This window comes from Podarcis vaucheri, assembly GCF_965113315.1.
Source record: "Podarcis vaucheri genome assembly, chromosome: 3".
Classification (NCBI taxonomy): Eukaryota; Metazoa; Chordata; class Lepidosauria; order Squamata; family Lacertidae; genus Podarcis; species Podarcis vaucheri.
This window is the reverse complement of record NC_138761.1, coordinates 38,463,373-38,487,369: the sequence shown is the minus strand read 5'-3', so window position 1 is coordinate 38,487,369 and position 23,997 is coordinate 38,463,373. Positions and strand designations below refer to the sequence as shown.

Genomic DNA, 23,997 nt, shown 5'->3' with positions numbered 1-23,997 from the left:
CTTCAGACTTATTTATTTCTGAAATAAATATGGACTGAAATAACACTTTTAGTGTCTTATGCACACTTAACTGTGCTGGATTTTGGCTAATGTATTTTCAACCAGAATATAGGATTTATTTATTTATGTGCAACTATTTGTGAAACATGGTTCTCCACACACCCCTCAGGTTACAAGATAATATCCATTGTGCTTATCAGCTAATTTATATATAATTTTAATCAGGGCACATATGTGCTAGTGCAACTACTGCCTGATTTTTGTTTACTCATTTATCTGAAAGATGTTAGCGCTTTTGGAGCCTATCACTTCCTTCATTTGGAAAACACATTTCAGGAGGTAGGACTTAATAGTCACATCTCCCAACCAGCCAATCAGAATTCTTTCATTTATGCAGCATAGTTGTGAGCACCATTGCACATTGTGAATGCATCAATTTTATCAAGACTATGGAAAGGTGTTTGGGGGTTTTTTCTGGCTAAGATAGCATATCTTGCAGGCCTATGAGCTGCTGAGCTCTAACTAATGGACTCTTAGAACTATGGCGGGTCTGTAGATTTAGCACTACACTATACTATGCTGTGGTCTAAACCACAGAGCCTAGGGCTTGCCGATCAGAAGGTCGGCGGTTCGAATCCCCGCGAGAGGGTGAGCTCCCATTGCTCGGTCCCTGCTCCTCATAACCTAGCAGTTCGAAAGCACGTCAAAGTGCAAGTAGATAAATAGGTACCTCTCTGGCAGGAAGGTAAACAGCATTTCCGTGCGCTGCTCTGGTTTACCAGAAGAGAATTAGTCATGCTGGCCACATGACCTGGAAGCTGTCTGCGGACAAACACAGACTACCTCGGCCTGTAAAGCAAGATGAGCACCGCAACCCCAGAGTTGTTCGTGACTGGACCTAATGGTCTGGGGTCCATATACCTTTGCCTTTATACTGAAGCCCATGGCCAGAAATGTTTTGGTGAAGAGGCCTAAGGATAAACTATGTGTAGGGTGCACATCATGAGTTAATGTGAAACAGCAAAAAACAGCTACAGATACAAGTTTAACCCTGATATGTTTATAGTTGCTAACTTATTATTTAATTAGACTTTAAAACAGAGCAGGGAATGTTAGAATCTGCTCAAGCAATAAGGCTATGTCAGGTTTAGCCATCACATCCCTTCGCAATTCAAATTAGCATGCTATAGGACTTCAACAATGGTGATTGTAACCAATAAGTGAGACCATGGTTTCCTAATACATCAGTTCCAGGCAAGTATCTTGCCAACAAAAGATTGGTTTGGGTAGCTGTAGGCTTCTCAAGAGAACTCTCCTTATCACTGTGATTGTGACATTGGTTTCCTCACACTGGTACAAGGCCAGGCCCTGTAGTCGTTTATAGATCTACCAGTTGAGACAAACCTGCTTGGATTGCAAGAGCCAAGAATCTCAAAGCTATTCTGTAACACAGGGATGGGGAGCCCATGGCCCTCTAGAAGTTCTGTCCAATTAAATTTTATTACTACCCTCTAGATGTTGTTGGATTATGATTACCAAGATCCCTGAACATTGGCCATTCTGGCTGATGCCGGTGGGAGCTGGGAGTCCAACAACATCTAGAGAGCTGCAGGTTCCCCATCTCTTGGTGGAATATTTGAAGTAAATGTTACACCTGCAAGAAATATGCCATACCCACGGAGGGCTCACTATTCCCCACCAGTGAAGCACAATAGGAATAATGAACCCTCCATGGGGATGGCATATTTCTTGCAGGTGCAACATTTACTTCAGCGTATGTGTGGTGCATCTTTTGCACCGCAACTGGACTTTCTTGTTGGCTGTTAGTTTTGCTGTTGGTTGGCTGTTACATTGACCTGGAGATTCTCCACATAATGGTGGCAATCCAACCAGCAAGTCGCTCTACATTTTGCTGGTAAAGTCTGGTGTAAAACCACAGGGCTACTTATTTTGGGCAGCATTCCCATGACATCCGTGTGTTCTCTTGTTCCAAGAAATGAAGTTCTCTTTATTCTGTGATGTAATATCTCATTGTGGGCCCTATGACAGTGTAATTATAGGAAGCAAAACATGCAGACAGCAATTGAGGAGCAGTGTTGTATGGTCACCTATGTAGGAGACTCTTGGGAACATGACTGTGTACCATCATCTGTCTTTGCCTTCTCATAGCTCCTCATGATTCATGCAACATCCTCACTATAGCAGCAAGTTGCTAGAATGGGAAAATAAATGCCATCTTTTATCACCTTGTTATGTTGAACATGCTTAATGAAGATCAGCAGTGGGTGTGCCATTTTCCACATACTTTAGGATGCCAATTCCCGCCCCCTCTCAGATAATAATATGTCAGCTTCCTGTGAGAAACACTGGTCAATATGGCTTGTATATAAAGGTAAAAAGATCCCTGTATGGTTAAATCCAGTCAAAGGCGACTATGGGGTGCGGTACCCATCTCGCTTTTTAGGAGCAGGAGCAGGAAGGAGCTGGCATTTTTTCACAGACAGCTTTCCAGATCATGTGGTCAGCATGACTAAACCACTTCTGTGCATGGAAACGCCATTTATCTTCCCGTCACAGTGATACCTATTTATCTACTTGCACTGGTGTGCTTTTGAACTGCTAGGTTGGCAGAAGCTGGGTCAGAGCAATGGGAGCTCACCCTGTCATGGGGATTCGAACCGCTGACCTTTCAATCAGCAAGCCCAAGAGGCTCAGTGGTTTAGGCCACAGAGCCACCCGCTCCCTTGGCTTGTATATACCAGGATGGAAAAGCTATGGTCCTACAGATATTTGACTGTAGTCCCCACCATCCCCAACCATGGGCCCTGCTGTCTCAGCTTTACCCATCAATTTAAATAGCCACTTGATTTCTGAGTGGCAATTACCTGTTTAGCTTTCATGTTCCTTAGGCATTGGGTACATAGTAACTAATCCATGGGTAGGCAAACTAAGGCCAGGGGCCGGATCCGGCTCAATCACCTTCTAAATCCAGCCTGCGGACGGTCTGGGAATCAGCGTGTTTTTACATTAGTAGAATGTGTCCTTTTATTTAAAATGCATCTCTGGGTTAATTGTGGGGCCTGCCTGGTGTTTTTACAGGAGTAGAATGTGTGCTTTTATTTAAAATGCATCTCTGGGTTATTTGTGGGGCATAATAATTCATTCATTTCCCCCAAAAAAACATATAGTCTGCCCCCCCCACAAGGTCTGAGGGACAGTGGACTGGCCCCCTGCTGAAAAAGTTTGCTGACCCCTGTTACTAATCTAAGGTCATCCTGTGGCTAAGTGGGCATTTGAACCCAGCTGCCTTTAGTCCTCGCCTTACTCTTTGAAGACTACACTGCACTGTCTCTTCAGAAGCCTTGTCTATCATCAGGCTCAGCAGTGCATCCTTGCCACAATCAACACAAAACAATACTCAGCCGATACAAGGGTAATGGCTTCCTTTTAATTATCACTAGAAAGCAGTGTTTCCTTACACACCCAGAAACTGACTGAGCAGTACAAAGAGATGTAATCAGTGGGGCATGAGGCCATAAACCGGCTATCAGGAGCAAGGCATGCAGCCTCTTCTGATCCCAGTGTAGGTTGCTTTTGCTTGTTCAGAGCAGTCATCCCAGTATATAATCACAAAGAGGTAAAAAAACCTGCAGCATTTCCTTGATTAAGGTTGCACCAACCTCGCAAGCTAGTTGGTTAGTCAAGATCAGAATGGGTTAGTGACATGACATAAAAACATGTGGTTTCCTTTAATGCAACTCTCTGATCATTTGTCTTTACCTTTACCTCCACTGGAGAGAGGTGTAAAGCAAAGCTTTCTTTCTACCTGGGAAAAAAGCCATTAAAAGGTGGTATCCCATCTCTCTATAATAAAACCAAGCAGCTAATGCAACTGTTAGCTGCTAACACTACAGGTCTCCAATGACTTTATCATCTCAAGTGATGGTGAATGAGTTTTAAAGGAACACACTTCACCTATTTTTTTTTAAATGCTTCAACTATGTTTATGCCCAACAAAAACCACAATTGTCCTATTTTTAGGAACAACATGGATCCGAGCTTACTCTCAAGGCTTCTTGAATGTATCACACCTGGTTTCTGAAGCTTAAAGTGGCTCCTTTTAAAGTTAAGTTGAAAGTGTATCTCCTGATGTCTTAGGAAAAAGTAGTGTCTTAGGAATGACTTTAAAATAAAGATAATGTACCTAGACCTTGAATACCCATTTCAACCCCACTATAGGAGTTCTTCAATATCTTCAATAAAATCCATCTATTTTATTGAGTGGTGTTAACTAATATCTACTCTAAGCAGATCCACTGTATTAATCATGTTAATTTCAGCAGGCCTACTCCCTTGAGTAAAACTCAGTTGAGTACCACACAGTATGTTTTCCCACTACAACTTTCTTGAATTCAGTCTAGTATGTCATTTCCTTTTGCCAATTTCCATTAAGTGTGAGAAAGAAAAACTTCTTTTTTAAAAATAATAATCACTTTTTATTGAAAAAGAGTTAAAATAAATTACATTTTACAAAGTCTAATATGTACATACAGTGATTCCAGTAACACAAATCAGCAAACAAAAGTACAGACTGAAACAGGAATTGTGTCTATTCATGTGATGGAGTGAGAGATGAGATCATTAGGTCTGTGCACACTTCCAGAAGCATATGAAAATGGAGACCCTCATTTTAAAATTCAGTGCAGCATAGAAAGCATGAAAACTAAAGGCTCTAGGCAACTTTTAAAATCAGCAGGGATACATAATCCTTTTTCCAGAGAAGATACTAGTACATTTTCACTTGTACCGTATCAATAAAATAAGGGGAGAATCAGATCATGCTCAGGGCAGAAAACTTTAGTTTATATGTTTTGAAACACCCATTGCCAGCAATGGAGTCAACGATGTATTCAAATTAAGAAGAACCAATAAAAAATGTTGCTTAAAAGTTTCATACCACTGTATTAAATTCATAACAGTTGTGTAGGCAAGTGTTTCAGAGCTTCATTTAGTGGCCCCCTTTAAAAGAAAAGCTAGAGCGATATACTCATTTACACTATCTATGGGTCAGTTTTGCAGTGGATATGCATATCAATCAAACATCAATCTGGTGGGTGGGTTGTAAAGCTTCTCCTGTATTTTTCAGAGCAAATTTTCACCCAGTTGCCTCCCTACTATAAGATAGTTGAATACCCAATCTCAGTCCCAGGAATGACCCCAATGTTTGGCTAATTCTGGTCATGAGAATATCATCTACACCAGAGGTTTTCAACCTTTTGTTGTCCACGGCTCCCTTGACCAACTACATTCTTTCTGCGGCACCCCTGTGGGACTCAGGAGTCCAGTAGTGTCACCCCTTGTGTGTAGAGCTGGCAGCCTCTCCCCCTTTTTTTAACACCCTCCCTTGTGGGGTGTTCCCTCAGCTTCCTCTCTTTCCCTCTCTCCTTGGGAGTCATCCGGGCAGCTACTGCTGCCGTTCCTGGTGTATGAGCTGCCCGCCCCAAAGAGAGGTGCTTCCCAAAGGCACCATTCGCTCACAGATCTTATAGCCAGAGCTGCTGCAATAAACAGCTGTGTAAGTCTTTGGGATGCAGAGATGTGAAAGGGCATCAGAGGAAGGGAGGGAAAGAAAGAGGGGCAGAGGCTAGTGTTGCCCACGGCACCCCTGACCACCATTCAAGGCACACTGGTTGAAAACCACTGCTACACACTGTTAAGGAAAAAGAAGGAGAGTTGGTGGGTTGTTTGGTCCAATTTATGGAACTGTATTTCCTTTCAATAACACTATGAAGCTTAGCAGCTATTGCCAGCATTCTGGGTTGTTCTGAGCCCAGTGACAACAGTAGCGGTGGGGTGAAAGGTAAAGCAGCAGTACCAAGGTTTCATGATCCACAGCTTAGTAGAGATAGGTGGAAAGGAGACTCCTCCCTTTCCCTACTGAAACATATGCATAAGATTGATGCCCTGGTGCTTTTGAAGGTTAGCAGCTATCTTTTTTTAAAAAAAAATCCCTTCCACAAACACCTATAACATGAACATAAAGTGGAGATTCCCTGCTCTCAGGCCGGAGGAGGAGAAGAAGTTTCCAAACCTAACACTTTTGCTTATTTTCACATTATGGAAATCCTTCTCAATACTTGGCTGAGAATTCAAGCTAGTCAAAGGCACTTCAAAGGGACTTAGACTGAAAAGACTGAAGCTCCACTAAACATGGAAGACAGTACTTCAGACCAGGAGAGTGCTAAGGCAAACCAGTCCTCTGGTAGGTCTAAGGTGACTCCATTGTTTAATGAATGCTAGGTAAAGAAAGAAACCAACAACTAACCGGTAGGATCATAGAACAGTGAAGGGTAAATGAATAGCTTTCAGCAGCTAAAAACCATGATCCAGTAAGTTATGCATATAGCCTTTTGGGCTGGCCACTTTATGACCAAAAAACCCCCACTGCAAGGCACATGGTGGATCTGTTGAGAGGTAAGATTCTACCAGATGATCCAGCTGTTTCTCACATGTCCACTTTGATTTTAACCAGGCACTAGGCAGAACACTGAAGTCTTTGTATCTCTCAAATATGTCTTCACTTAAAACAAGGATAAGGTTTCCTTGGAAGTGGGTAAAGTTCCTAAAATGCAGAATATTTCCTAGAAAGGTGTTAATCACATCTAAAGAGCAGTACCTAACCTATGTTTTCATCAGGACACACAAGCTCACCTGTAGATGTACAGGTGAGCCTTAAGATGGAGACCTCAGCTTCAAGTTCCTATCATTTTGTTTCTGCCTGCCTATGCACTAAACAACACAACAGTCACACCAAGAAGACATAATGTTTCAAGGGAATTATACATTGTTTCTTGGCTGTTCCTATACTGATCTTGACACTAAAAGAAGTGTGTACCTCTTTTAGTACAGAGAGAAACCTTTAAGTCATTCATTCATGGAAGACACAACAGATTGCAATGTCAACATTATGAAGTTATTTTCATAAAAATGATTTGCAGTTCTGTAACAAAAATAGGACACAGTTCAGTACTTAGTGTATTAACTGCTATTAATATGAGGAACACTGTCACTGATAAAAACAGCAGGACGACATTTTTTGAGTTGTGAAACTGTTTGATGCCAAATGTTGTTTTACAGAGGAAAAATAAGTCATGCCTGCAAAGGGTCAGTCTAACTATTAAAAAGTAGCCACAAAGCCTCTAAGAGAAACATCACTAGCCTCCTGGCCTTATTTCAGCTATACATTACATAATGCATAAGATAACACTGGCAAATCCAATTGAACAATTTCCTGTCTAGAAAAGTGTGAGAAAATAGAAGTTTTGGGTTCCTTCTTATTTCTTTTCTCCTCTTGCAACCTTCCTTGTATATACAGTACACATTTCCAAACAGAAATGAACAGACCATCTTTTGCAGCTAACGCCTTTGAGCTGTCCTTCTGCAGACATTTTCTAAAAAGGGAATACGACACACCTCTTCCCCACTCTTCAGAAGCCAAACAATAGTCAAAAAGAGAAGTTTGAGTATATCTAATCATTCAAGATCAGCACTGCAAAAATTCCACTTGCCCCTTCTTACCCTGTCAGATTCAAAAATCCTCCCTCCAAGATTTTCATCATCCACTAATTCTTCCATTTCAGATCAAAACAGGAGGAAGTACAATTAAAATCTACACTGGAGTGACTCACAACCTGATCCTCAAACATCTCTAGGACTGTGATCTAGAACACTTAGGCTAGAACACTTGCTTAGATTGTTCACCATTGTAACTCTGCTCCGAAGATTTATAATGTAATTTAAAAAGGAATACCAACCACTGAGTTAGTTATTTCTCCGCAATGAAAAAGCCAATTATCAGATAAAGCCCTTTGCCATGATATCCAGCTTCGGCTGCTTTTATAAGTCTTCTCATACTCTCCCCAAATGCTAGTTAACATTTTCATTTTACTTAGAAAGCAGTTGAAATACAGCAGAAATATATGAAAAACCAACAACATTGTGTGCCCATAACAAATATGCATCAACTCTAAAGTATCAAATGGAGTGGAGAAAAATGGAATGTTTTAGATTCAGAGAGACAATCAATATAACAAAGCAGCTCTTTGGCTGTTCAGACAAACATCAAGGTATTCAGGCTGTGTTTTGCATTTTTTATATATCTAAAAGCCAGTCATTCAAAAGGGCAGTGTCACCAAACTTCACTTAGGAGACACGAGCACATGAAATTCAAGTATTTTCTGTAGACTATGGACAATGGAAGGGCACTTCTGATGCAAAACTGTTTGCCGCTGTGCTTTTCTTCATTTTAAATCTGCCATCTGCAATCTCCTCGCACCAATCTGTTACTAAATTTTAAATATTAGTCATATGTACTTTTCATTATAACCAGTTTTAACTGCAGATAGTTTCTTGTACAATAGAAGATATAATGTCTCCATAAAATTGGTTCTGTGTCTAAGTTAGTGCTTTTGTTCATGGACCTTCAGCTCACGACTCAGCAGAACTGGCATAACTTGAACAGTTATTGTTCAAGTTCCCTAGTCAGGACTGCCAATGTATCTCAACTCTGACCTTTAGATACTCAGCCCTTCTGGTTCAAAGCATCCCTTTGAAGGAGAATGGAAAGAGAGCTTCATTGTGCGATTTTGAGCTTGCATGAAACAATCAACATTTTCCACTCTGAGCCTAGATGTGATCTGAATTCAGTTTTTCAAAAATCAAGAGTTAGTGCAGTAACCAGCCATGTCATACATACAATCAATCCAAACCAGTCTGATTTCAAAATCAGAACGTCATTCTTCATCAAATACTGAATAGGCCCAATAACTCTAGGCTTTTCTTCCTAACTTCAAGCACGACCAACTCCCCAAAGGGAAAAGGAACCCTCAAGTTTTTAGAATTGTCACTTCACAGTGAGTAATCAAACTGAGTAACAAACAACTAGAGATAACATCCAGCTGTTGAACGCTTTCAGTATGCTAATGCAAGGAGGTGGTGGCAGTAGAAAATGCCAAACATGGTACACCTTCCTCTTTTTCCTCCTCATGCATGTTCATCTGTTCAAATCTGTGTTAAATGATCTTCAGGAAGCCAGTAACAAAAAAGAAAAAGCTGTTGTTCACGTTGCAGCTTTTGCAGTATTCACTATGTTGTATTCATTCATTAGCTGCTCATAAGGCACAGATATCTCTAAATCGTTATTGGTAAACGTAGATTCATTAGAGGATGAAAATGTCACCAGTTTTTTTGGAGACTCTGGTTCCTCTGCAAGATTGTCATCCATAGACGACTTTGAAGTTTCTTCATCATCTGAAATATCCTCTTCATCCTCATCTTCATTTACAAAAGTTATATTGGCATTTTCAAAGATCAGGGGTCGATAGTCCCTGGAGTCCCATGCTTCTCCTTCTTCCTCACTGATCCGATCCAGTTGATTTACAAACCCACTGCCCTCAATTGGGCTATCCCCAATACGCCTATCAGTTAGATGCCTCATAACATGAAAGTTTTGTAGTCCCAGAGAAACCTCATCATAGTCAAATAACTTGCTCCTTGTGTACATCACTTTGACATCTTGGCTAGAATGTTGCAAGGCTGGCTTCACTGGCTCTCCATTTAGGATTTTGTCATTGCTTGTTTTCAGACCCTTCTTTCCAATCTGCTTGATGAGATCATTGTAAGTCTCTTGCTTCTTGGAAAGGAAGCTGAAAATGTTCACATCTTTTGGGTTAGACATCTGAAGAGCTTTTTTTGTAGGAGGGTGGGTCTCAAAGGACTCCTTCCTTTTTTTCCTTCGTTTCTTGATTGCTTTGTGGACCTCAACAAACATGCTGACCTTCCAGTTAACAAAGAGAGAAAGCCATGCTAAGCCTAGGTAGATCCATAGCTCCACAAAGTATCTATAGAGTGAATGGTAGGTCATATTTGGATTCACACCTGAAAGGGAAAAAAACAGAAAACAAAATTATAGGACCATACATACATACATGCCTTAACATTAGATTGACATTGACATTTTCATGTTTCACAAGAAACACAGGCAAGTTGTGCTTGCAACCCACTAAAAAGGAGATTTTTTAAAAATGTGAACAACTAATTGTAGGGTCTAATTTGTAGTACCTCTCATAACTTAAAATAGTCATATGGTACTTTGGGATCAGGGTCAGCCTTTGGGCCTGAGATCAAGTACCAAACCTCAACAGTCTGTTCTGCAAACATCAAGTGTGGAAGATTAAAAAGTCTTGTCACATATTTAAATTCCAATAACTGCACATTTATGCTGACAGATGTTTCCATAGCTGGAGCCTTCTTTGTACAAGATCTTGTCTGTCAATGAGTACCTAGGCAATCTCCTCATCACATAACACATTGGCTGCCCAGTTTCTAGCCCTAATAGGCGTTAATGGTGACTTTCTTTAAGACCTACTGGTTGGCTATCTGGAGCAGCCTGTCATTCAGAAACCTTCTTGGCAGAGTCTCTAAATTATTATTCTTAATAAAAGTATCTATAAAATGGCTTTTGGGATTTGGCATGCATTTGTGACCGCTCTTTCCTACCTGCCCCTTATGTCTAAATACTTGCCCTCAAGCTACTGAGTGGGTACATTGGGAAGAAAGAGGGGATGGGTGGACTTTACGCCCAGCGTGACTGAAGTGGGTCTGCTGGCTGTTTCCTTATTTTTCAAATTAAACAACTGAAGGAAATGGCGAGTCCCTGCATCTCACTAGCTTAGTGGAAGGGGGGTGGTAGCATTACTAAAGAGTGAGTGCTGTGGTTAGTGTTTTACTCTCCCCAATCAGGGTGAAATTCTTCCTCACACCAGTATTATTTATTTTATTTGTTCAGTTCACAAAGCAGGTGGTTTGCAAAATGTCAGTCAAATCCCAAAACGCAACCAATAAAATACAAGCGCAATCCATTAAAGCAAACATTGCAACAGAACCAAATATGGCACCATAACCATACACAGCAGCAATGCTTCAAGTAATACTGAGCCTCACACAGTAACATAATGCCAAACACGTGGCTGAGCCCATACTTCTTTAAATGGGGTGGGATCCCAGTAATGTAAGAGCTGCCAGTGCCTCAAGGGGGAAAAGATCCCGCATTCATGACAAAGGTGGCCCTCAATGTGTCACCACACAATGAGATACGCTTGCTTGTGGGATAAAAAGAAAGAAAGACTGCAACCGCTGTTCTCAGCTTAATAATTTGCCCTTCCAATGCTTACATGTAATCTGATTGTTTATGTCAGTTGTGCATGAACCAAGAACCACCCACATGACAGCCCACGTGATTTTTCTTCTTTGCAGAACTGGCAATGCCAATGCCAATAAAAAGTGGTCACTTATATAGGAAATCACTCTTGCAACTCGGCACATTGACTTTGCGGTTGGCGGTTGTGTTAAGAAGTGCTGCAAACGTGCAAAGTATTAATGTTAATTAGCTGCCAGGGTGTCATGAATTGTTACTGACCAGCAACGTAGTCTCCAAATCCTATGGTGGTAATAGTGATGAATGAGAAGTAGAGACCTTCAATATAATCCCAGCCTTCAGTCACCATAAAGACAAAGGGAGGAAGAACCAGGTGGATCAGGACTCCCCAAAGGATGAAAATAGCAGTGCACGTAATTTGTGCTTTTCTCTGCAATAAATGGAAAAAAGGGGGGGGGGAGATAAAGATAAATATTTTGTTCTCTTATTGTGCATTTTGCATTAATGAAACAAAACCACAACAACCGTCTATCCTGTGCCAAGAATGTAGTAACTGCAGCCAAACTAAAGGAAGTAAATATAGGAAGTAAATGAGTAAAATGCAGGTTCATTTGAATTTTTGGTTATTTCCAGATATGTTTTCTTCTTCTTCTTCTTCTTCTGTTTTCTTGCTGGTAAAGCAAGAAGCATCTTGGCATAAAACCATCACACCATGGATTTTTTCCATAGCATTTTTCCTTTGTGTGGAACCTGCTCCACAGTTTAACAGTTAAATCAGAGAAACCTCTTAGTAACTACCATTCTCTCTCAAGTTTCTAACTTGTACATTTTTTGAAATGGAGGTTCTTTTACATAAATACCTCAGCAGAGCAAAAAAAAGACATGGCAAATACACGGTGCAAAACCTGTGTTGTAATAAAACTATATGACGCAATGTGATGAAGTTTAAACCATTAGCAAGTTCTTTCTAGCCAATGAAGATTCACCCAGCACCCAAGAAAGAGGGAAACAAACAAACCAAAAGAAACCCCATCTAGCAGAAAGATGGGATTGCTCAATCCTACAAGAGCATAATGTATTTCTTCAACTAAGATAAGCCCGAGCCCTTCAAAACAGGGAATTTAGAGGGAAACAGAAGAGTAAAGAAATACTGTGAGACATGATGATGGTACAAAGGGCGAGGAAATATTATTTTAACAGATCTGGACAGGGTTCCAACCTTTTACATTCTGAAGCATATGCCACCCCTTCGGATTCTTTGCTAAGCAACAGCAGGAAGCCAGTGACAGTTCTGGCTCTGCACTCTTTCTTATTGGCCCTTATTTAGAATTTACGTGAAAAATCTGGGCAATATATTCTAGCTGCATATCTGAGCAATGTATTCTAGCTGCAATGTATGGACAGTCTTAGGACTATAGGATGGACCAAGAAAGTAGGAGACAGAGGAAAGAAGGGAAGTTGGGGCAGAATGGAAGGCTGGGAATAGCTACCAAGGTGGGAAATTCACATCCCCAAACATCTAAAATTGTTTCTGATATGCTGATATGTGAATTATGGGTAATTTTCCTATACATAGCCTTTTAATTTTTTGTGTAGCTCATGCATAGGAATTTGTACTAAAATTTCAAGCTGCTTAGCTGCCTTGGTTTTAATTCTGTCCAGTACTAATTTATACTGCAATCAGTTCTGGCATGCATCAATATTGTTATCAGTAAAGAAAGGTGATCAATTGCATCTGAGTTACTTCAAAATAAAGGAAATGTTTTCTGCATCATCTGTCTCATAGATTGATTTTAAAGGTCTTCAGAGTTCCATGCATCCTGTGCCAGCAGTAAGATAATCAGAAATTCATTTCGTACCAGGCTTACTCCTCTCTTTGTCAGGAACTGGCCCAGCCTCTTGGCACGTCCTCCAAAAAACTTCCCCAAAGCACTGATCCATGTTAAGCAGAGAGGAACACCAAAGAGTCCATAAAATATACAGAAAAGTCGTCCAGCTGCAGTCTTCGGAGCAACATTTCCATATCCTGAAAAAGAACATTGTATTAAAAGTCACCTATGCCATTTTCGAGCACCAAACAATAATTTCTTCTCTGTGAAAGTTTTTGAGCTTGCTCACACATGACAGTTTTGGGTCTGATGTTCTGCAAGATTTTTACTTGCCTCTACTGTGTAACATATGATCATTTAGTAAGTCACGAGTCAGTATTATCATAGCCTGCATATACATATCAGACACACATGGGCACTCACTGCAAACAGTAATAGGATATGAACTGGGCTACAGATTCTGTGATTACACATTGCATCCGCAGAGGCTGGCCTCAGAATTCTGAGTCCTAAGATTCTTTGCTTTCCGGTTTAAAACAAGTAAAGTTTTCAGCCCTTAATAAAGACATTTGAAAATGAGTGGATAGACAGTGAAATTTCAGAAGCCAGCCAGTAACCATGCAGCTGAATACTGAACAAGACATTGTATTTGCCAGGCTGTCATCTCATGATTCATCTGCAATGCTGGTGGAGGAACCACCTCACTTAGCTGTTGCTCTGTGCAACCACCTCTGTTCTGTGCTGTTCTACATTGTTATGAAGATGGGATCAGAAGATATTCTGTTTCAGGATTCAGACAGGTTACATACGCCACGAAAACTGAAACCAAACTTTATTAAATACTATATGGCATATAACTGCTCAGCCATGTGCCACTGAAAGAGAGAGAGAGACAAAAACAACTCTCTTATGCTTTCAGTCCTCATGGCTGAAAATATGCCAAACAAGGACCTAGGGAGAGCAGAGCCCTTGTTGTAAGTCAATAAGAATATTCAAGTTTAAACCAGTTTTTGCTTTCTTGAACTGTTTATACAAAGTTTTTCTGGGCAGGGGGAGGAAGAAAGAATGTCAAGTTTCAAATTATTTTAAATAATGGTAACAAGTCGAACATAGTGCTTTATTTGGTTATGCAGTAAGGTTTCTACCTCCCCTTGCCCACCTACTCTGGTCAGTATGTTTTCTAACACTAAGCATGTTCTTTCTCAAGACAAACAAACAGACTGTGGCTCTGATGTTTTCCTACATCTTGCAAGATTTTTTTTAACAACATGAAAAATTTTGCAAAACAAAAAGCAGCGTAAATAAACCCTTTAACACTGTTTTCTTTCATTCTCTCTCTAGCTTGGGAATGAGGCACAAATAATAAATAAAGCTTTTTATTGGTTTGATTGTGGCAACTCATTTTAGTCGCTTTGAATCACTTTTGTGACTCAAAATTGTGGTACCCAGAACTCGACACAATACTCTAGGTGTGATCTAACCATGGCAAAATAGAGCAGGACTATGACTGTGATTGTGGCTTCCACTGATGCAGCCTAGAATAGCAATAGCTTCTTCTTTTTGCTGCTGCATCACACTGTTGGCTCATGTTAAGCTTGTGATCTACTAAGACCCCTTGTTCCTTTTCACATGTACTGCTGGCAATCCACGTGTTCCCCATCTTATATTTGTGCAGCTGGTTATTCCCCTAAGGGAAAAACCTGACATTTGTTCCTACTGAAATTCATTTTGTTAGTTCAGGTCCAGTTCTCCAATTGGTTAAGGTCCTCTTGAATGCCTATTCTGTCTTCTGCACCATTGGTTACCCCTCCCAGTTTGCTGTCATCTGCAAATATGATGACCATCCCTTCAATTCCTTCATCCAAGTGATTTATAAAGATATTGAACACCAATGGGGTCAGAACAGAACCTTCAGTCACCCAAATTGTCTATTTTTTCCAGGATGATGTGGAACCATTAGTGAGAACTCTATGGGTTTGGTCAGTCAACCAGCTACAAATCCACCTAACAGTTACCTCACTCAACCCACATTTTACCATCTTCTTCGCAATAATGTCATGGGGGACTTATGCATTCTTTGCTCACCAGAGGTTTAAGAAGGAGAATATTCAGAAAGCAAGAGCAAGCCAAATACTCACCAATGGTTGTAATCACAGTAGCAGCAAAGATGACAGCATTAGGCCAGTTCCAGTAGTTGAAGGTGTCATTGGCATCGATAGAAACCCCTTGTCCAGCAGCTTCTGATACCACCTATAGAAAAAAATGACAGCAGTCACTCAAAATGCACCCAGAGAGTTAAACAAGACAAGTCATTCTTCCATTACAAAAATATTTTTTCCATTACGAAAATAAAATGCAGTCTTCGAAATATATTTTACCCCATTCACACATGTTCAATTTTATCAATTTATCAGTGATAATTTTAAGATTGGCAAGAAAATCTAGTACCTCCCAGCTTATAATATTTTTCAAAACCCTATAGTATTTAATAGCTGTGGATTTTGGAAGTAATTGGAATTAAAAGAGTAACTATTCAAAGCTGTAGAGCTATCTTTTGCATTAGATTCTGAATTCATAAAAACACTTGGGATAGTCTATAGTCCAGTTTTCAAATGCAGTAAGCGATAAACTGAATTTGAGAATGACTTCTTGGTGTTGCTTTAAAGAACACGCAATGTTGTTTTGGGTCTTATCAAGGCCAGAGCGTAAGCATGGTGAATGGAGTCTTTTGGCAAAGCTGTTCAAATGAAAACAGTACAAGCACAGTGGAGAGCTTGTACGCTTGCTGTGCTCAGGCAAGCCTCCACGAAACCAGGCTTTTCAGTTTATTTTTCTTTGCCTCATTTCCTAAATGAATTTCATGCTATCAGGGCTAACTGAGAAAGGGAACTGAGTGCAAAGAAACTTTAAGACTTGCTGTCCCAATTTGAACACTAAATATTTATTTTGGGCATTTTGTGGCAAGCGAGCCCATTCCTGCGACTTAAGCATTTCAGTGTTTTAAACATTTCTCCAAGTACAGCAGTTTTTAACAAGGGTGACCTCGACTTTCTGTAGGCATTACTTTGGGACACACTGCACTTCCAACCTTTTTTATTGGTCCATTGTAGATTGCATATATTGATCCCAGCAAGAGATATGCATTGATTGGAGCCAACGAACCAATAATTTTGTTTTTCTTAAAGCAAAACTTTAAAACCAAAACTACTTAAGGGAATTGAAGAGGAATTTTGCAATCCCTTCAGATTTTCCTTTCAGGGATGAGGGAGAAAGATGTCAGGAGCCTGGGGCTTTAATGGGATGATTTACGGTAATATTAAGGTGGGGATTGTATGGCCAACCTCAGCATCTGCATATTCACATAACACCTAGTGTCTCACAGTACAAACTGTCTCTGACATCACTAGGACTCTCACACTTCCCCATTAGTGAAGAAACACCCTTGCTTTTGCTGAATTCCAGAGAAATCACTGTCAACCTACTGATAAAAAGAGCAAAACTGAGTGCATGTATTTAGTGTATACCTCAGAAACAATGGTAGCCTTCAGAAATGGAGAATATACTGAACTTCACATGCATGAAATTATGTCAAAACCTGCCCCATGTCATGCATATACCTGACAACTGTAAGTAGGCTTTTGCCCAGCAGGTAAGGACCCAATAGCAAAATGAGCACATACGTTGTATTTATAACACAAGAAGACGAAGAAAAAGAAGATATAAACAAAGTTAAGATCAGGACGAAACTGCTGACCCAGCTAAGAGGCTATTTCCACAATCAGTTAAGGCCACACTCAGAAAACTAGTGGAACGCAACCACAGGGAGCATGGTCTAATGAGGCAAGCCATTTGTGGCATGACTTTGGCAATTTTCACTATGTGGTCTCTAAAATGCCAGAACAAAATTGGTTTGCATGGGTATGATTTAAGTTATCAGAAAAACATGCAGCACTGCTGCACAGCATGGGCTCCACACAACTGAGTGGACTGATTGAACTGCCCAGAGCCCTTTTAGGAAGAGGTGTAGCAATTCCATTATCTCTCCCCGTCACTCCTCTCTTAAGGCCAAGTGATATTTCATGACCTCAGACTCCCACAGTAAAATCAAAGAATCTGAATGCCACTGTACCTTATGCTGGTTGGGCCATCCTGGATGTCATGATAAACCATGATTTATTGTTACATAATAAACTGTGGTCTCATCCACTACTCCTCTCCTCTGACAGGGTTGCAAAGGGGAGATTGGAAGCTTTCACTTCCATTTTTTGATTGACCTCAGTTTAATGTAACATCCAAACCCTAAATTGTGGCTAACCTTAACTATGGTTTGTTTAAAAAAATACAAGGCAGCTTCTTAACCATGGCTTAAATTTGGCTTGTTGCACAGAAAACCAGTTAAGATTAAGCATGGTTTGTTGGGCTGGTCAAAACAAGCAGCTGTGCTTAATAATCATAATAAAAAACAGAAGTGAAATATTCATATGACTGTGCCAGAGGGAGAGAGGGGAGGGGACAAGCATAACGGTCAATGTGGCTCAATTCTGTCATGTAAAACAATGGTTTATGGCAATGTCTGAAACAGCCCAATATGCTAAGTCTTATGCAGATAACTTCATTAACCACAATCTCTGTTCAATTATGCATTTCAATCTATACCCTTGTCTGCAATTCAAAGAGTCAGTGAAGCAACACATGCATAATAGTTTCTTCTTCCTCTCACATACAGATGACTAAACTGTGAAGTTTCAATCTTACAACAGGCCAACCAAAACTACTGGGCTCACAGAATTTTGGATATGTTGCTGTTAAACTGAGGCACCTCCTCCTCCCCTCAAAATTAATTAGATTTATGACAGCATTAACAGGTGATGGTTAATACAACTTCTTCCAAATTGGCTTTCTCCTATTCCTCATATATGAAATAGCAGACACAATCTTCAAGTGCTTGTGTTTCAGGGTAAAGAGGCGGGAGGCATAATCAGCAGATGGAGAGGAAGAGCATATCAATGCAGTTCATATCCTGAGAAGCTACAGGGCCAACTCTTCTCATTGCTGTGTCAACATTTCACAAGTTCGCGCTCACAGCTGTTCTTCTGCCAAAGCTGCACCTCCCTCTTGTCCCCATTGGCATGCTTTTGCCTAGGATGAGCTATGGCCTTGCTTGACACCACTTTAATTCCTTTCCTCATGTCTTTTGGCTATAATAAATCTCAACATGGAACTGAAGCAATATGGAGTTCATTTCAAAATACACAATCGAGCCATAAAAATTCAGGACACTTCTGGAACTGAAGTGGCATGACACTGAGCAGGCATTGTCCTGTTTGTTTGTCTTTTTGAGAGGGCTTAGTTATTATCAGGGTATCTAGAGTTTTATCCTAAAGGCATTCAATTTTTATTTAAATTGGAAACTTGCAAGTCTTGTTTCTGTTAAGGTTGGTTTTTTGCATACATTGCATACATGCATGTGTGTAGGATTTTTCCTAAATAATTGTAAACCTGCTTTTATTTCATAATTTCTTCCGATTCTCTTCAGCATAATTCAGTACATGGGCCATATTTTGTGCCAACTCCTATTGTTGTAGTAGTGGTGGTTGCCATTCATTGATCTCAAGAGTGTGCCTCCAGGGAAGAAGACAAACCACTGTGTTAGCAGCACTGACACGAACCCCCTGCGAGCAATATGTTTGGTATCAGCTTGGCTGCAGGAGTTGCTGGTGTACAAGGTGCCATCCAGCTGTCTTAGGGACTCCATTCTGGATTGGTGTAGGCTCCTTAGCATTTTCTTCTCCCAAAGATATCTGTCAGGGGATGATTAGCTGCTTGTGCTTAAAATTGTGCCCCTTCAGAGTTTGTGCGGCCCCACAAACCTCTGTGTGTGACAGAGCTCCTCAGACATGTCTGCTCTAGTCACTAGTAGAGTCTGACAGTGGCTGCCTGCGGAAGCGCTTCCAGCAAAGAAGTTCCTTAACGGAAACGCGTCTCCTGGACTCACGACGTGGCAGCTTCCGGCGAAGCATGGGTCTCCCTGCAGTTGCTTCTGACACCTCCCCGCTATTTTCGCTGGAAGTGTCTCTCACCCCTTTCTCTCCCCTGCTGTTTCCTGCCTGGGCTGCTGCGTCTCTCTCAGCATTACTGAGATCCTCCTCCAGAGACCCCTCGCTCCCCCTCCTTGTCCCTGCTTTAGCTGCTGACTCTCTCCCAGTCTTTGGGAGCCCTACCACCTCCCTTTCCTCTGATGTCAGTTCCCTGACATCCACCTCCCCTCCAGGGCCCCCTTCTCCCCCGCCCCTACTCTCTCCTCTGGGCGGTGAGGAGCTGAAACCCCGAAAAGAATCCTCTTCATCTTCAGACGTCTCGAACATTTCCCTCCATCGGTCTTCGTTCCGACTCGCTGAATCCTCCTCCACCTCGGAATCAGAGAACCCCTCCAACTCTTCTTCTTCGTCGGTGGTGGCGAAGTATTCCCTCCGGAACCTCGCCACTGGCTGGGGTTTACGAGGGAATCTCTGATGAAAAGTTTCAATCAAAACCTCGTCATCTACATCCTCTGCCCTGACCCAGGTGTTTTCCGACTCCGGCTCCCCTTCCCACATTACCAAATACTCTACTTGCTCTCCCTTCCACCTGGAATCGAGAAACTCCGCTACATGGTAGCTGTGTTCTTTTTCCTCCATAGCTGGTCCCCTATTGACCCTCCCCTCTCTGTCCCCTATATACGGTGACAGCAACGACCTGTGGAACACTGGGTGCAACTTCATGTGGTTCGGTAACCGGAGTCTGAAAGCCACTGGGTTGACCTGTTGCGTGACTTCAAATGGGCCCAGTCTTTTGGGTCTTAACTTCTTACAACCTCCTTTAAATGGTAACCCTTGGGTGGACAGCCACACCTGGTCCCCCACCCTAATGCTTTCCCCTTCCCTTCTGGTTTTGTCTGCCTGCCTCTTATATTCCTCCTTCGCCCTGTTTAAATTAAGTTGGAGCTGGCGATGGATCGCTTCCATTTCTTCAACGAACTGTTCTGCGGCTGGAACGCTCCAGTTCTCCCCTTCCCCCCCTGGGAAGGCTCGGGGATGACACCCGTGATTAGCCAAAAAAGGGCTCATCCCCGTGGACACGTTCTCTGCATTGTTGTAGGCAAATTCTGCCAACGCCAGCTTCTCCACCCAATCATTCTCTCTGTCATTCACATAACACCTCAAATATTGCTGGAGGACACCATTAGCTCTTTCCGCCTGCCCGTTGGTTTCTGGATGACGGGCAGTAGAGAAATTCACCTCTACATGCAATAAGCTCATGAGCTTCCTCCAGAACCTGGAAGTAAATTGTTTCCCTCGGTCAGAAACCACCCTCAAGGGGGCGCCATGCAGCCTAAACACATTTTCCACAAACAATTTAGCGGTTTCTTCCGCTGTGACCGCATGTGAGCAGGCTATAAAGTGGGCCATCTTGGTTAACAGGTCTACCACAACCATGATGGCTGTTTTCCCCTTGGACCTGGGCAGATCAGTCATGAAATCTATTGCCACTGCCTCCCATGGCCTTTCCGGCGTGGGTAGTGGTTCTAATAAACCTGCCGGTGCCCGCCTCTCCCCCTTGGCTCGTTGGCATCGGTCACACCCTCTCACATATTCCCGCACATCTTCCCTGACCTTGGGCCACCAGAATTCCCTGGTAACCAGCCACATGGTTTTGTGTTGCCCAAAATGCCCTGCTGTGGGGCTATCGTGCAGTTGCTTGAGTACCTTTTCCCTCAATTCCCCTTCAGGTATGTATAACGCTCCCTTGTAGTACAACGCCCCATCTCTCTCCTCAAAACCCCCGGGTTTGTCTCCCTCCCTCCTGAGACCCCTGAGTTTGTCCTGGGCGTATTCATCCTGCACCGTTCCCTCTACCAGTTCCCTTTGCCCCACCAATGCCGCCCCACACACCCAGCGGTCCTCGGGAATGACATGGGTCTCTTCGGGTGCACCCTCTCCCTCCAAATATTCAGGTTTGCGTGAGAGAGCGTCCGCCCTAACGTTCTCCGGGCCTGGTACGTAACAAATCTCAAAGTTAAATTTGGAGAACTCCTGGGCCCATCTCAACTGCCGTTGGTTGAGCACTCGCGCAGTTCTCCAATACTCTAGATTCTTATGGTCCGTGCACACTTGCACCTTCTGTTGTGCACCAATTAGCAGGTGCCTCCATCTCCGGAAGGCCTCATGAATCGCAAGAAGTTCCCGGTCGTACACCGTGTAGTTCCTCTCAGATTTGTTCAGCTTTCGCGAAAAGAAGGCACACGGTCGCCACTCTGACCCCTCCTTCCCCGGCTGCAGAAGAAGCACCGCCCCTATGGCTCTGTCAGAAGCGTCTGTTTCGACCCTCAGCTTTTTTTGTAAATCCACATGTAGAAGTTGTTCATCAGAGGCGAAGGCCCTTTTCAGTTCCTCAAACGCTCGCTCTGCCTCCCCCGTCCAAACAAACTTCTTTTTACTGCTGAGACAGTCCGTGATGGGCGCCGTCAGGTGGGCGAAGTTTCGGATGAACTTACGATAAAAGTTTCCAAACCCTAGGAACCTCTGCACATCCTTCTTGGTCTTGGGTGTTTTCCATTCCAGCACCGCTTGAACCTTGCCGGGGTCCATGGCCAACCCCTTGTCTGACAAGCGGTACCCCAGGAATTCCACCTCCTTGGTATGAAACTGACACTTCTCCAGTTTCACCCACAGTCTGTTGGCTTGCAGCCTGCTCAACACTTCTCTGACGTCTCTCACATGTTGCTCCTCATTCTCCGAATACACCAACACGTCATCTAAGAAGGCCACGCAATTCTTGTAGAGCAAAGGCCCCAGTACGTGGTTCATGAAGGCTTGAAAACACGCGGAGCCTGTTTGTAATCCAAAAGGCATAACGAGGTATTCAAATGCCCCCAAAGGGGTGAACATGGTGGTCTTCCATTCATCCCCTTTCCTTATACGTATCAGGTTGTACGCCCCCCCTTAGGTCCAGCTTTGTAAAAATCTTTCCTTTTCGCACCCTGGTCAAAATATCATCAATCCTGGGCATAGGAAAAGCCGCCGGCTCTGTCACTGCATTTAGGCGCCGAAAGTCACATACCAGCCTCGGCTTGTCCGTGTTTTTTTTATCCACAAAAAACACTGGGCTACCCCCCGCTGCCTTGGACTCTCTGATGAAGCCTCTCTTCAGGTTCTTGTCAATGAACGCTCGCAACTCCTGCATTTCCCTGTCTGACATGGCATACAACTTGCCTACAGGAAGCTGTGCTCCAGGGAGTAAATTGATCTGGCAATCAAAGGGCCTATGCGGGGGTAGTTGGTCAGCTTCCTTCTCGCTGAACACGTCGCTGAGATCAGCATACTGTGGTGGCACCTTCCCCTTCTCCATTACTTCAGTCCCTGCTAGGGTGGCTTGGGCCCCTGCTGACCCCTTTTCCCCCCTGCAGTGTTCTAAGCAATGTGCTGAACCGAAGGAAACCACTCTTTGATGCCAGCCCACCAGCGGATCATGTAAGGCTAGCCAGCTCATTCCCAAAATAATGGGAGCGCCTCCCAAGGTGGCCACATTAAACGCTATCAGTTCTGTGTGCCTTGCCACCCTCATTATCATTGGGACGGTCTGCAAGCTAACTCCTCCTCCCAACAGTTCCCTGCCATCGATCGTGGTCACCTGCAGGGGGTTGCTTAAAGGGATAGTCTGTATCTGATGTTCAGCAGCAAACTCCTTGCTCATAAAATTGCAGGAGCTGCCTGAGTCCAACAGCGCCTTTATTTTTAGGGGGTGTCCATTTTGCAGCTCTAGCGACACTTCAATCATTAGAGCAGGTCGAGGAGCTTCTGGCACGGGCACTTTCACTGCTCTTTGGCCTGGCTGCAGTGCCCTGACGTTGGCAACCAGGCGTTGGCTTTTACCTGCTCCGTTTCTCCCTGCTCTTCCCCCTCAACTGCTCCCACCATCCCTTGCCATTCCTTCCTCTGGGGGCAGACTCTGGCAAAGTGGCCTGGCTGTTGGCAGAGATAGCATTTCCGGGCTCCCTTTCCCTCCTTCTTCGCCCCCTCACTGGGCTTTGAAACTGCGCGCGCGCGGGCTGTTCCGATTTCCATCGGCTCTGCCGGCGGGAAAGCTGGCTCAGGAATGTCTGGAATGCGTAACTCCTTCCAACGTTCCCCTCTCCCTTCCCGCCTCTCCAAGGCTCTTGCCTCCTGGCGCGCTCCAATGGTCAGCGCAGATTTGGTCAGCTGATCCATAGACACCGCCCTGGGGCTCCTGGCCAGCTCGTCTTTCACAGCTGAAGAAAGACCTTCTTCAAATAGCATCTGAATGGGTGCTGCCGATAAATCCCACCCCAATCTGTGAATCAGCATGGTAAATTCAGTCCAGTACTCACGGACAGATCTGCTTCCCTGCTTGCAAGCCATTAGCTGTCTGCGCACCACCCCTTCCTCAATATCGCTGGAAAACATGATATCCATTGCACGAAAGAATTTCATAGTGTCCTTTAGGATATCGTTGTGCGTTGCCATCAGGGGTCGAACCCAGTCCCGCGCCCCCTTCTCAAGATGCCCAATTACGAAAGCAACTCGCGATTCCTCATCAGGGAACTCATCAAACTGCACATTCAGGGCATATTGCATCTCAGTCCTAAAGGCATGGTAATCCTTGGGGTCCCCCCCAAACTTCTGCACCAATCCTGGTACCTTTCTGGGGAACTGAGTGGTTCTCCCCTTTTTGTCAGCATCCTGAGCCCTTCTCTCCTCGAGCCTCGCCGTCTGCAGCGCAAGTTGGACCTCCAGAGCTTGATACCTTTCTTCCAAGCTTGGACCAGCTCCAACCCCTGCCTCTCCGGTTCCGGCTGGGTTGCTCATGATGCTTTCTCCTGCACAGGCAGCGTACAGAGACTGTCAGACTGCTGTCAGGGGATGATTAGCTGCTTGTGCTTAAAATTGTGCCCCT

The 23,997-nt window shown here is 43.2% G+C and overlaps 1 protein-coding gene across 2 annotated transcripts in view; it reads right to left on the bottom strand.

Moving 5' to 3' along the window:
* Positions 1–4,469: 4,469 nt before the first annotated feature.
* KCNK5 (potassium two pore domain channel subfamily K member 5) overlaps positions 4,470–23,997 on the bottom strand; it is a 43,673-nt gene continuing 24,145 nt past the window's right edge. For both annotated transcript variants that reach the window (XM_082216737.1, XM_082216736.1), the window contains 4 exons: positions 15,183–15,294; positions 13,075–13,241; positions 11,477–11,645; positions 4,470–9,936 (listed from right to left, as the gene is read on the bottom strand). In XM_082216737.1, coding sequence (XP_082072863.1) covers positions 9,119–9,936; positions 11,477–11,645; positions 13,075–13,241; positions 15,183–15,294 — 1,266 coding nt within the window. In that variant the 3' untranslated portion in view covers positions 4,470–9,118. The remainder of the gene's footprint in view (positions 9,937–11,476; positions 11,646–13,074; positions 13,242–15,182; positions 15,295–23,997) is intronic.